This window comes from Vicugna pacos, chromosome 6 (genome assembly GCF_048564905.1).
Source record: "Vicugna pacos chromosome 6, VicPac4, whole genome shotgun sequence".
In the NCBI taxonomy this organism is placed as follows: Eukaryota; Metazoa; Chordata; class Mammalia; order Artiodactyla; family Camelidae; genus Vicugna; species Vicugna pacos.
This window is the reverse complement of record NC_132992.1, coordinates 90,517,464-90,531,045: the sequence shown is the minus strand read 5'-3', so window position 1 is coordinate 90,531,045 and position 13,582 is coordinate 90,517,464. Positions and strand designations below refer to the sequence as shown.

At 51.2% G+C, this 13,582-nt stretch overlaps 1 protein-coding gene across 5 annotated transcripts in view; it reads left to right on the top strand.

Annotated features, from left to right (window-relative positions):
• Window positions 1–13,342, top strand: part of BCL11B (BCL11 transcription factor B) — a 109,346-nt gene extending 96,004 nt beyond the window's left edge. For all 5 annotated transcript variants that reach the window (XM_072963682.1, XM_072963686.1, XM_072963683.1 and 2 more), the window contains one exon: window positions 6,409–13,342. In XM_072963682.1, coding sequence (XP_072819783.1) covers window positions 6,409–8,465 — 2,057 coding nt within the window. In that variant the 3' untranslated portion in view covers window positions 8,466–13,342. The remainder of the gene's footprint in view (window positions 1–6,408) is intronic.
• The last annotated feature ends 240 nt before the right edge of the window (window positions 13,343–13,582 follow it).

Sequence of the window (13,582 nt, the reverse complement as noted above, 5' to 3'; positions counted from 1 at the left end):
TAAGTGAGAGGGTGATTAGGTGCTCTTGTCTCCCCCTGGAATTTGAGAGCTGCATGCCTTGATAGCAGCAGTCTTTGCTCTCAGCAGGACACCCTCTGCTACCTAGTTCATTTGGCCCTATCTCTCCTGGTCCCCTACATACTGGGCTTGTGTGGGCTGGGATCCAGGGATGGCCAAGAGGCAGACCCGCACACTCTGTGGTGGTAATGGCTGTCTAGGGCTCTGGGTGAACCCAAAGAGGATTCCGAGGCTCGAAGGGTGAGTGCGGGGATGGATTGGCCATGTCTGCCACGGGCACTGGTGGAGACGCATTGGCTCAGTTAGACTGAGGCTGGCTTAGCACTGCGTCACCCGGGAGACCCCTTAGCAGTAGCAGCAGTGCTGGTAACTTTCGCCACCAGCACCAGCAGCCAACAAAGTGCGCCTGTTACTTCTGCATGAGATAATCAGTGTGATTTCACTGGGTTATTGCAGTTCTAGCCGAGAGCAACACATCTCCACATTTCGCTAGCACTGGGCCGGAACGACAGGTAAAATACCGAGGCACCCACGCAGCCACCCCTACCCCGGGTCCCTTGGCTTGGGGTGGGCCCAGCGCTGCACCCTTTCCTCTTTCGACCCGGCGTTTATCTAGAGCACAGGTAGCTGTGTGGCCTTGGGCTAATCGCCTTATCTCTTCCAGTCCTGTTCCCTCATTTATAAAGTGGTGCCGATGACAGTTCTCGACCTTGGGAGTTGTTGTGAGGACAGTTCGCCGTACCTGCGGGCAGCTCGTGTAAGGGTTTAGCAATGGTTTATCGTATTGCTGTTACTGTTCCCTCAGCTCCACCGTCTTCCTTGAAGAGGCTGAGGATGGTCTGATAGGATGCTTTCAGAACAAGGAGGGGTGCTTACAGAGTTCACAGATGACCGTGCGCAGAAGTGGTACGAACATGAAACCGACAAAGATTCCCCCAAGGAAGCCAACTGACACTGTCTTTCTGGGATCATGAAAGAGGAGACAGGCTTTAAACTAATAAGGGGGCTACACACCTAGACATCATCATGACAATAACTAGCATCATTTTGGGACCAAGGAGACAGCACTGTTAGCAGGCAAAGATTCTGGAGGAGGATGAGGTGGTTGGCCAGTGAATCCAGCCCCTTTCCTTGGGCACTGGGCACCCTGAGGTCCAGAAAAGGGAAGGGGCCTGACACAGGGGGATCCTGGATCCACAGCCTGCCCCTAGATCTGGCTGCCTGGCATCTCGTGACCTCTTTGGCAGGTCCCAAGTGGTGCATTGCCCCTGTGGGCTCACTTGCTGTGCAAAGCGTCTCCCCTCCGGGGACAAGGCCCCTGGTGAACCCAGCTGGGAGGACAATCAAGCCCCTTGCTGGGAGGACGCACACAGTGTGGCAGGAGAACCTCTCTTGGCCTTTTCATTGTGAAACAGGCCCTGACAAGTGAAGAATGTTCCATCTGTCAGGTGGTGCTGGTGGGGGCAGCTGGGATGGAGCCTGGGGGTCAGGATGCCCTGAGGAGGGGCGTGGCCCTCCCCATGCTGGCTGTCGGACTCTGCTTCTCTGAGCTGCAGCATCCTCACGTGCCAGCAGGGATGTGGTCCTTGCCTGGCCTCCCTCAGAGGTCGTGTGAGTGACAATGAAATGCACGAATGGGTGTGAAAATGCCAAACCAGCTGTCAAGTGCTCTACATACCGTAGAGGGCCATGTGAAGCCAAGACCTGGTCCTGACTTCAGTGCCAGGACTCTCATTTTTGCCTCCATCTTTTTGGAGGTTGCTGACCCCCCAGGCCCTGCTTGAGTTGGGAGGTGGCGTCTGCCGTGGCTCCTTTTTGAATAGCAGAGAACCACTAGATCCCCCGCAGGCAGGAATACGCTTCTATTCCGTACCACCCGCCCTTAGGAGAGACCTCTTCAACCATTGCTCTCAATTATGGCCTTTTTATTGAATAATAACTCAATTAAAGGTGTGCTTTTTATTGAACATCCCTGATACCTTTATTGGTATTATTAGAGTAACCAGCATAATAATGGGGGACAATTATTTAAATGCTCATTAAAAAAAAAAAACACCTCTGAGCAGAGGGAGAGTAGCATTTCATTGCAGGAGCCCAGTTGCGTGTTGGTTCCCCAGAGTCGCAATAAAAAATGATGTTTCCTCAATGTTTGCAAGTTTCTGCTTCCCTGGAACTTCTAATGCATTAGGCAGGCTGCATTAAAATCCCTCCAGGGTTTTATTACTGCCAGAGTTACACAGAAAGGCATCCCTGAAACATCCACCACAGCCAGGCACAAGGTGGATAATAGAGAGAGAAACAGACAAAGACCAGCCGTAACATGTGCATAGTGATGTGTGGATTTTATAGGGTGTGTCCACAGGTGAGGTCTCACTTGCTCCCCCAGCCCTCTTAGGAGGCAGGTATGTCATTCCCACTCTACTGATGAGGAAACGGAGGCTCAGCGAGGTTAAGTGACTTGGTTGACATCACTCTGCTGGGAAAGACAAGGCAGAGGTATGAACCCACGCCGCTGTCCAGGGTTCCCGTGACAGAGAGATCGCAGGGAGGGTTTTGAATATGAGAAAAACATTAGGGCCTCCCTTCAGAGCCAGTAGCGGAGATCCAGTGTGGGTTTCTGTCAATAGATACTGAAAACGTCTGAGGAAGGAAAAAGGAAGCAAGCGAGCAAGGAAAGACACAGGCCCTGGGTTCTGAGTCTCCAAGACTAATTTAGTGATCAAAATGTAGCCAACATTCCTAGGTCTGTAGGTCAGGTTTGATGTTGTTTCATAAGTCGCTTCAAAATTATCTCGGCATCCACCTATCAGTCAGAACCTCGGGGGCCACCGTGGCTGCGTGTTGGGTCGCATGGATCCTGTCTGGGCCACCGGCAAAGTTGGTACCTGGTGGAGCATCCAGCTCGCCTCTGGGCAGGTGGGCCCTGAGCTCCAGGACGGGGTGGCAGCCCCGAGTCTGATGCAGCCCTCTCACCAACGGTCTTACGCTGCAAGAAGGAGGTGTCTGTGACTGCACGTACCAGGGCTTTAAGATAGCCAACAGCTTTTCAAACAGAAAAATGTTCCGAGTGGCTCTTCAGAGACTTTCTGACATTGTTCGGTTCTCAAAAGCGAGCAGCTCCTGTGCTCAAGGCTACTTCTAGGCAAGAGAGAACCATGAAATGGTAATATGGAAATGAACATTTTCTTTAAAAATAAAGTTACAGAGGAGAGTGGAAGGAGCGTTGTCTAGGAAGGGCCTTGGAGGGCTGGAAGAAATGACGGAAGCTGTCAGATCCTGGGAAGCCTGTCCCTTGCAGTCTTCCGTGCCACACAGGCTGTGTCACCTGCTGTGCCTCCTGCAACAGCATGTAGGGAAGTCTGGGAATCAAATTGGTCCAGGGGTGCAGGAAAATAAAGAGCGAACCCTGGCAGTGAACCCTGGAATCCCATTCGATGGACACACAGAGTTTTTCCCCACCTGACGCTGAATTCCAGACAGCTAACTTCCTCCCTAGGCTGCTCCAAGTTAGAGTTTAGAAGCGTCTTCTGCCCTTCTTATTTATTTATTTTTTAAACAAGAAATGGAAACATCTGAGCTCTTTAAAACATGCAGCTACATGCTTCCAAGCAGCTGCCATCTGAGTTAAAAAAAATTGTTTTTAATCGGCCATTTCACTCCCAGCCTGCCTGGGAGTTCCGCCTTGTCTTCTGATACCCGTTTTCCTCACGGGCAATAGGACTTTCTAGAAAGTGTGTGGCTATCAGAACAAGAAGCAGGAAGTGCTCTGGAGGGACCCACAAGGAAATGAAGATGATGAGAAAAGAGATTAGGGGAAGGGAGGTGGCCTGGCTTAAAAACAGGAGGCACCAGAGCAGCTGTGGGTCAAAACTTGACGGGAGTGTTGAGAGCCGAGTTGAAGGGTACAGGTGTGTCCTTAGTTTGAAGGTCTGTGACCTGTGGGAGGCGGTGCTTCGTCTGTTATTAGCTGTGTGACAGAAAGGGACTGCTTATTTCTCTCCTTATTTATTACGCATTCATTCTGCATTGCTCAGAAAAGGATTTGAGGGGGACTCTAAATAGCATGGCTTCTGGCCAGCTCTCCTGTGAGGTGAAGTTCTGTTCCCCATGTACCTTCTCTCATAAGCCAGGAGGTGGTGTCCCCAGGAGGCCGGAGCTTTCTGTGCTAGAGGGGGTGGCAGGAAAGGACGTGTGGGGTGTTCGTGCAGGCTTTCCGCTCCTGCAGTGAGGAGCACTGCTGCCCAGGGCCCTGGGAAGGCCTCCCTGTCTGTTTCCAGGTGGGGACATTCCCCCAGGGGCTCCAGCATGGGGAACTGAACCCAGGTAGCCCAGAGAAAGAATACTGCTTTCAGAAGTTCTTCTGGAGCTTAGTTTTGAAGCAAGATGAAGTTGAACTTCAGAATTTTTCCCTTTCTGTCCTGCTCCCCTGGCTGCCAGTCTCCTCACCACCAAACATGCAGGCAAAATAAGATATGAGTGTGCACTGGTGCCCGTGGAACACCAGACTTGAAAGGCATGTCTTGGTTTCCAGTGGTAGGTGTTCTGGCCCCGTTGGTTCTGGGTCTGCATGCTGCCCCCTGGCCCCTGGCCGGCCCACTGTGTTTCTGAGGCATCGCACACACTGTGTGGGTCGGGGAGGTCCAAGCCCCTTGGGAGATGTCCAGTCTAACATGTACGGGACTCAGGGCGTTTGGTCCTAGAGCCACTTGGTTTTTACTGCTAAGGGTGAAGCCCCAAAGAAACATAGCTTGTGGGTGGAAAACAAAAAATCGGTCTCTGTACGGGATTTCAGAAGTCCTTAATCTTCCGGGGAGGGGCTGAGATGGCCTCTGTCTCCTCCGGCTGCCCGGCTGCGCTCTTCCCTCCCCGTGCTGATGCGGGCTGTGGGAATTAACATGCACGTTTGGCTCCACTAGGGAGTTTGCGGCTACCAGACTTTATCAGCGTTAAAATCTTCCAGGTACAAGAAAGTTTGAAAAAACAAAAGGGGTTTTTCAAGATCGCGGCTGTGATGTCTTGTTCCCTTTTCTTTCCCTGACTGGTGAGGAAATCTGATGGTGGAAGGCAGGGCCTGCCCACACCTGTCCAGTTTACGTGAGGCATGAGGGGAGGTTAAGGCTGGAGAAGTAACCAGTGTCACCTGTGGGCTAGGACCGCGGCTGCAAGGCAGGGTCTGGATGAAATGTCCAGGCTCCCATTTTGTGACTGCCCCAACGATGGACAAAGACAGGGACGTTCTGGCTCTGTGCCACCAGTGTCCACTAAGGTTTTGCTCCTGATGTCACCAGAGCCACTTTGTAACAAATTCACGCTTGCGGCCATTCTCCTGTCCTGTCAGATGTGACACTCTTTCATTCAGCCCTCTGGCAAAGGACTACACTAGGCCAGTGGCCTCCACCCCTCCCCTACCTCTCCTCCACTTCCCCCTCCCCAGGGTCTCTGGAGGTCAGATTCCACCCCGTGGTTGTATGAGGCCATGGAGGCAGTGGGGGGGGCAGTGGTCACCCAGTTGTGATCTTCATAATAATATGCTCAATTCCTTCTGTTCCTATGCATCCGTGTTTAAATCTGACAGTGCTTTCTGCACGAATGTTGCTGTACAAAACCCTAGAATTTCCTGTAGTTAAAATCTCAAATGATGCGGAGGTATCCACCATTTCTCTTAAAATGTCTGCAAGGTGATTCAGTTTGATTTGTGTTTTTTAGAATTTCCTTGGTTCAAATATTGCCTCATTAGTGATGGGGGGGGGGACAATTTTGCACACCCCGCCCCGGGATGTGTGGCAATGACTGGATAGAGTTTTGACCATCATGACTGGGGCAGGGAGTGCTCCTGGCTTCTAGTAGGTAGAGGCCAGGGATACTGTTAAACATCCCACAAGGCATGGGACAGCCCCCATGCAGCCAAAGAACGATCGGGGTCTAAATGTCAGTAGTGCCTTGCTTCATCTGGACCTTGGCAGGTGTGAACCAACCCTGAATGGCTGAAATTTGCCCCGCTATCCTTTCTGCAGTCCAGCCTTTATATAGTTCCTATTATTGGAATCGAGCAGTCTCACAAACATATCTCCTTTGGCTTCTGAGACAATGAGTTTAAGGACACCATATTTTAGGGGCACAAACCGAGCAAGGCCTGTGGAATTGGAGTAACTCGCCCAGATCGTGTGCCGAAACTGGGCTTTGCCGGCTGCCTGCCCATCGGGCAGGCCTTTTCAGCCCCTCGACTGGGGAGTCTGCCACGCTGGGGGCTTGGGCCTGCTCGCAAGTGGTGTCCCGCTGCCGCCTTTGAGAGCCGTGGACCCCGGGACGTGCTCGGCTCCAGCCCTGCGGTGCGCGCGCCCCGTCCGCTTCTCACGCTCTCTCTGCCTTTCTGTCCGTGTGTCTCCCCAGGTAAAGATGAGCCTTCCAGCTACATTTGCACAACATGCAAGCAACCCTTCAACAGCGCGTGGTTCCTGCTGCAGCACGCGCAGAACACGCACGGCTTCCGCATCTACCTGGAGCCCGGGCCGGCCAGCAGCTCGCTCACGCCGCGGCTCACCATCCCGCCGCCGCTCGGGCCCGAGGCCGTGGCCCAGTCCCCGCTCATGAATTTTCTGGGCGACAGCAACCCCTTCAACCTGCTGCGCATGACGGGCCCCATCCTGCGGGACCACCCGGGCTTCGGCGAGGGCCGCCTGCCTGGCACGCCGCCGCTCTTCAGCCCGCCGCCGCGCCACCACCTGGACCCGCACCGCCTCAGTGCCGAGGAGATGGGGCTCGTCGCCCAGCACCCCAGTGCCTTTGACCGAGTCATGCGCCTGAACCCCATGGCCATCGACTCGCCTGCCATGGACTTCTCGCGGCGGCTCCGCGAGCTGGCGGGCAACAGCTCCACGCCGCCGCCCGTGTCGCCAGGCCGCGGCAACCCTATGCACCGGCTCCTGAACCCCTTCCAGCCCAGCCCCAAGTCCCCGTTCCTGAGCACGCCGCCGCTGCCGCCCATGCCCCCCGGCGGCACGCCGCCGCCTCAGCCGCCCGCCAAGAGCAAGTCGTGCGAGTTCTGCGGCAAGACCTTCAAGTTCCAGAGCAATCTCATCGTGCACCGGCGCAGCCACACGGGCGAGAAGCCCTACAAGTGCCAGCTGTGCGACCACGCGTGCTCGCAGGCGAGCAAGCTCAAGCGCCACATGAAGACGCACATGCACAAGGCCGGCTCGCTGGCCGGGCGCTCTGACGACGGGCTCTCGGCCGCCAGCTCCCCGGAGCCCGGCACCAGCGAGCTGGCCGGTGAGGGCCTCAAGGCGTCCGACGGCGACTTCCGCCACCACGAGAGCGACCCGTCGCTGGGCCACGAGCCCGAGGAGGAGGACGAGGAGGAGGAAGAGGAGGAGGAGGAGCTGCTGCTGGAGAACGAGAGCCGGCCCGAGTCGAGCTTCAGCATGGACTCGGAGCTGAGCCGCAACCGCGAGAACGGCGGCGGCGGGGTGGTGGCCGGGGTGCCGGGTGCGGGCGGCGGCGTGGGCGGCGCGGCCAAGGCGCTGGCCGACGAGAAGGCCCTGGTGCTGGGCAAGGTCATGGAGAACGTAGGCCTGGGCGCGCTGCCGCAGTACGGCGAGCTGCTGGCCGACAAGCAGAAGCGCGGCGCCTTCTTGAAGCGCGCGGCGGGCGGCGACGCGGGTGACGACGACGAGGTCGCGGGCGGCTGCGGCGACGCGGGCCCGGGCGGCGCGGTCAACGGGCGCGGCGGTGGCTTCGCGCCGGGCGCCGAGCCCTTCCCGGGCCTCTTCCCGCGCAAACCCGCGCCGCTGCCCAGCCCCGGGCTCAACAGCGCGGCCAAGCGCATCAAGGTGGAGAAGGACCTGGAGCTGCCGCCCGCCGCGCTCATCCCGTCCGAGAACGTGTACTCGCAGTGGCTCGTGGGCTACGCGGCGTCGCGGCACTTCATGAAGGACCCCTTCCTGGGCTTCACGGACGCGCGCCAGTCGCCCTTCGCCACGTCGTCCGAGCACTCGTCCGAGAACGGCAGCCTGCGCTTCTCCACGCCGCCCGGGGACCTGCTGGACGGCGGCCTGTCGGGCCGCAGCGGCACGGCCAGCGGGGGCAGCACGCCGCACCTGGGCGGCCCGGGCCCCGGGCGGCCGAGCTCCAAGGAGGGCCGCCGCAGCGACACGTGCGAGTACTGCGGCAAGGTGTTCAAGAACTGCAGCAACCTGACGGTGCACCGGCGGAGCCACACCGGCGAGCGGCCTTACAAGTGCGAGCTGTGCAACTACGCGTGCGCGCAGAGCAGCAAGCTCACGCGCCACATGAAGACGCACGGGCAGATCGGCAAGGAGGTGTACCGCTGCGACATCTGCCAGATGCCCTTCAGCGTCTACAGCACCCTGGAGAAACACATGAAAAAGTGGCACGGCGAGCACTTGCTGACTAACGACGTCAAAATCGAGCAGGCCGAGAGGAGCTAAGCGCGCGTGCGCGCGCCGGCCGGGCACCGCGCCCCTGTACAGTGGACCCGTTGCCAAGCTAGAGAATGCTGACCTGACACTTGCCTCCGTGTCCCCGCCACTTAGCCCCCCCGCGCGTGTCCCCGGGGCCCAGGGGAGGCAACCCTCCAACCTAACCTGTGTCTGCGAAGTCCTATGGAAACCCGAGGGTTGATCAAGGCAGTAAAAATTGTGGAGCCTTTTAACTGTGCAATAATTTCTGTATTTATTGGGTTTTGTAATTTTTTTGGCATGTGCAGGTACTTTTTATTATTATTCTTTCTGTTTAAATTCCTTTAAGAGATTTTGTTGGGTATCCATCCCTTCTTCGGTTTTTTTTTTTTGTTTTTAACCCAGTAGTAGCCTGAGCAATGACTCCCAAGCTATGTAGAGGGGAAGCCTATCTTTTAAATTATAATTTGGGGGGAGGGCGCTGCTTTTTTGAAATCTAAGCTAAGCATGTGTAATTTCTTGTGAAGAAGCCAACACTTACATGACTTTTAAAGTTGTTTACTTTCTTATTCCTCTTTTTTGTTTTTTTTTTTTTTTTTTGGTCCTGAAATAAAAAGTGGCATGCAGTTTTTGGGGATTTTTTGGGGGTGGAGAGTGGATGTACAGCGGATAACAATCTTTAAAGTTGTAGCACTTTGTTTCAGAATTGGAATGGAGATGTAGCACTGATGATGTCCCGAGTAACAGAGGCCTTTTCTGTGTTGATTTCAACCTTACTATAAATAGGAAACCTTTGAGTGGTGGGTAGAGGCCCTCCCAAAAACTAAGCACCACCTGAGAAACAGGAGTTTTTCCAGGCTGCCGCCTGGGGAAATGGCCCAAGTGCATTCTAGATTTGTGCATTCCCAGCAGATCTTGTCCTTTTCTTGGAATGTGCCCTGGGAAAAAATCATTCATTATTTGCGGTAGATTAGACTAAGTAAAATGGGCCATGGGTACTTTTCGGGGTGGATGGTGGTGGCCTGCAGTGACGCAGAAAGGAAAGAAACCAGCGATATTCTTTCAGGCTTCTGGCTTGACAGCTTCTGTCTCTTTTTCCCATCACCCCCACCACAGAAATCCTAAGTCATACTTTGTTACAAGTGACAACTGATCGCTTCTCCAGCAGACAAGTGTCCTGATGGGGAATTGAGGGAAGTTCCTGTTCTCTCATCTGATGCACACTGATGACATTGTACGGACGGAGGTGGGTGGGGAATCTTGCCAATCTCAGTTCCCTTTTACTGGAAAACGGGAAGAGTTCCATCCGAAGGTGCCCAGCGCTACTTCCCAGTTTTTTTGGTTTTTGTTTTGTTTTGTTTTGTTTTTTTCTATCCCATTAGGTTGGAAGGTACGAAACATTGGACTGTTAAGATTAGACATTTGAATTCTGTTGACCCGCACTTTAAAGCTTTTGTTTGCATTTAAATTAAATGGCTTCTAAACAAGAAATTGCAGCATCTTCTTTTTGGCCCAGAGGTGGGTTAAACTGTAAGGGACGGCTGAGATTGAGTGTCGGTATTGCTAAGCGTGGCATTCACAATACTGGCACTATAAAGAACAAAATAAAATAATAATTTATTGGACAGTTTTTCTACTGCCATCCAATTTGATGTGAGTGCCTTGAAAACTGATCTTCCTATTTGAGTCTCTTGAGACAAATGCAAAACTTTTTTTTTTGAAATGAAAAGACTTTTAAAAAAAGTAAAACAAGAAAAGTACATTTCTTTAGGAACAAACAAAGCCACATTTACTTAAAATAAATTTTTTAAAATCCTGGTTGAGGACACGAAAATGCCATAAGACCCAATCAAATGAAGAAATAAACCCAGCACAACCTTGGACATTCATTAGCTGAATTATCCTCAGCCCCTTTTGTCTGTGGGACAACGCTGCTTAGATCTGGAGTGGAGGTGATTTACTGCTGAATTAAAACTCAAGTGACACAAGTTACAAGTTGCTATCGTTGAATGAAAAAACAAAAACAATTCAGGAACAATGGCTAATTTTTTTTCTAAAGTTAAATTTAGTGCACTCTGTCTTAAAAATACGTTTACAGTATTGGATACATACAAGGGTAAAAAAAATGTGTGTATGTGTGTTGGAGCGATCATTTTTTTTCAAAGTTTGCTTAATAGGTTATAAAAAAAATGCCACAGTGGCTGCGTGTATATTGTTTTCTTTTGGTGACGGGGTTTTAGTATATATTATATATATTAAAATTTCTTGATTACTGTAAAAGTGGACCAGTATTTGTAATAATCGAGAATGCCTGGGCATTTGACAAAACAAGAAAAAAAAAACCCTTTTCTTTTCCTTGAAAATGTTGCAGTAAAATTTAAATGGTGGGTCTCTAATAATTTGTTCTTGTCACAGTAACTGTAAAGTCGGAGTTTTAGTACATTTTTTTTCTGCCTTGGGTGTTGAATTTTTATTTCAAAAAAAATGTATAGAAACTTGTATTTGGGGATTAAAAGGGGATTGCTACACCATGTAGAAAAAGTATGTAGAAAAAAAAGTGCTTAATATTGTTATTGCTTTGCAGAAAAAAAAATCCACATTTCTGATCTGTACTTATTTTTCTCTCCACCTCCCTCTGGAATGGATATATTGGTTGGTTCATATGATGTAGGCACTTGCTGTATTTTTACTGGAGCTTGTAATTTTTTAACTGTAAGCTTGTCCTTTTAAAGGGATTTAATGTACCTTTTTGTTAGTGAATTTGGAAATAAAAAGAAAAAAAAACAAAAACAAGCAGGCTGCCATAATATATTTTTTTAATTTGGCAGGATAAAATATTGCAAAAAAAATTTGTATGTGAAGTCCTATTGTACAGGAGAAAAAAGGGTTGTTTGACAACCTTTGAGGGAAAGAAACAAAAGGAAGTAGCTAAATGCTTTGGTTCACAAATCATTTTAGTTGTATATATTTTTGTCAGAATTGGCCTCTACAAAGGACTGTTTGAGTCGGGCTCCACTCTGAACGCCCCAAACCTTGCATCAAGGCTCCCTGGTGTGGCCACAGCAGAGCGGATGGGAAATTTTTTATTCGTATTGAGGGAAAGATCAGTTTTTGAAAAGATGTCGGTAACGTTTCACAGTCCTCCCTTTCTCTAAGCGGCCATCAGTAAGGATGTCAGGTGTAGAGGAGAGAGGGCCGGAGCATCTTCCTCCTCTACAGTTGCCACCGTGGCGTCACCACCACCTCTCCCGCCCTTCAGAGCAGAAAGAAATGCAGAGGAGCTTCCTTTAGTCCTTGAGACAACATTAAACAAGCAAAAAAATGTCATAAAGGTCGCTGGCCGGTCAGCGAGGCCCAGGTGACACAATCCGCTGCTGGGACCTGCGCAAAGCGGATTTCAGGAAGGAGTCCCCATCGCGAGCAGGAACTGTGGCTCCGTGGAGAGCGCTGGCCTGTCGTCTTCCTTACCTGCTTTGCTGCTTTTCCCTCCGAAACCCACCTTCCGTCAGTTTCCGAATGCCCAGGGCCTGGGATGGATTCGGTGCCTTTCCGCAGCTTTTTCTCTCTCTTCCGTCTGTTTCCTCGCCATCCTCCAGCCTCTGTCGGTCCTTTATTTGTTCTTTTCATTTCTACTTGATTTCTTTCTCCCTTTTTTTCCCTCCCTCCCCCCCTTTTTTTTGTAAAGCCAAGTAGCTTTAAGATAATAAAATCGTGGTTTTTTTGGATGAGGGAATAACACATTTGAAGAAATACCTATATCAGGAAGCCATTTTTTATTTCAGGAACTGTAAGGAACCATTGTTTCAGGTGATGAGAGTATAACCAAGCATCCTTTTGGGCAATTCTTTACCAAATGCAGAATCTTGCTTCTGGGCGCTTTTCTGTTTGACATGCTCTTTCCTCCTTGCCACTTAACTTTGCCAAGTGAAAAGAAGGGAGAGGAGGTGGGAGGTAAAGCTGAGCTGTCCACTTCTTGCTTGCTTGACCCGAAGACCCAGGGGCTGCCCTTTCCCCCAGATGCCCTGTGAAGGTCCGTGAGAGCCTCCAAGGTGACCCTCCTGTAGTTACAAAAGCTAGCTAGCTCTCACCAGCTTACGCAAAGTCACCACCATGCCAGGACTAAGCCATCCTAAAGCACAAAGATGGTGTCTCTGTCCGCTGCAGAGAAAAGAGCATTTTGCATCTCTTTCGTGTTTTAAGAAGCCAACACCGAAGCCGGTGACCCAGTGAGAGAGGCCCCGAGCTGGGCGGGGAGGTCCAGCCGACCTCAGGCCGTTTTCCACACTGCCACAACTTGATTCAAAGTTGCCCCAAATTGGAACCTGCCACTTGCCATTTGAGGGTCTGGTGGGGAGAGGAGGAGGCTGAATTCCTCTAAGCGAAATGTGAAAAGTCAGGAAACCCGCCTTTCATCCTGGTCCTAAGTGACAGGCAGAGGCTTTGTGGAGCACAGGCAGACCCGAGATTCTGGTGCTTTTTGTATCCGCCCCGTGAAGCAAAGTCACATTGAGTTCAGTTGTTTGCATTTGTACTGGCAAGGCAAAATATTTTTATTACCTTTTCTATTACTTACTGTGTGAGCTTTTGTTGTTTACTTGGAGGTTCTGTCTTTTACTACAAGTTTGGAACTATTTATTATTGCTTGGCATTTGTGCTCCGTTTAAGAAACGGGCTCTTTTTTTTTAAGTATGGATAAAATGTTGAGATGACAGGAGGTCATTTCAATATGGCTTAGGAAAATATTTATTGTTCCTTTTATTCTCTGTACCAGATTTGGGGGCCTCTTTTTTTCCCTTAATGTCACGATGTTGAGTTCAGCATGTGTCTGCCATTTCATTTGTACGCTTGTTCAAAACCAAGTTTGTTCTGGTTTCAAGTTATAAAAATAAATTGGACATTTAACTTGATCTCCAAACTTTGTCCTTTTCTGTGTCTTTCGAGGGTAGGGGATGGACAGCTGATTTCTGAGGGTGAATGGGGGTCTTTCTCCATCTTTCTCCTGACCCAAACCCTTACTCCCATGTCTGGGGAGACAGGAAATAATGGCGGGAGGACCAGCAGTTCTCTTCATTCACCCCCGGGAAGCAGTGGGATGGAGAAAAGTGGTTCTCAGTCCCGGCTGCACACTGGAATCACCTGGGAGAGTA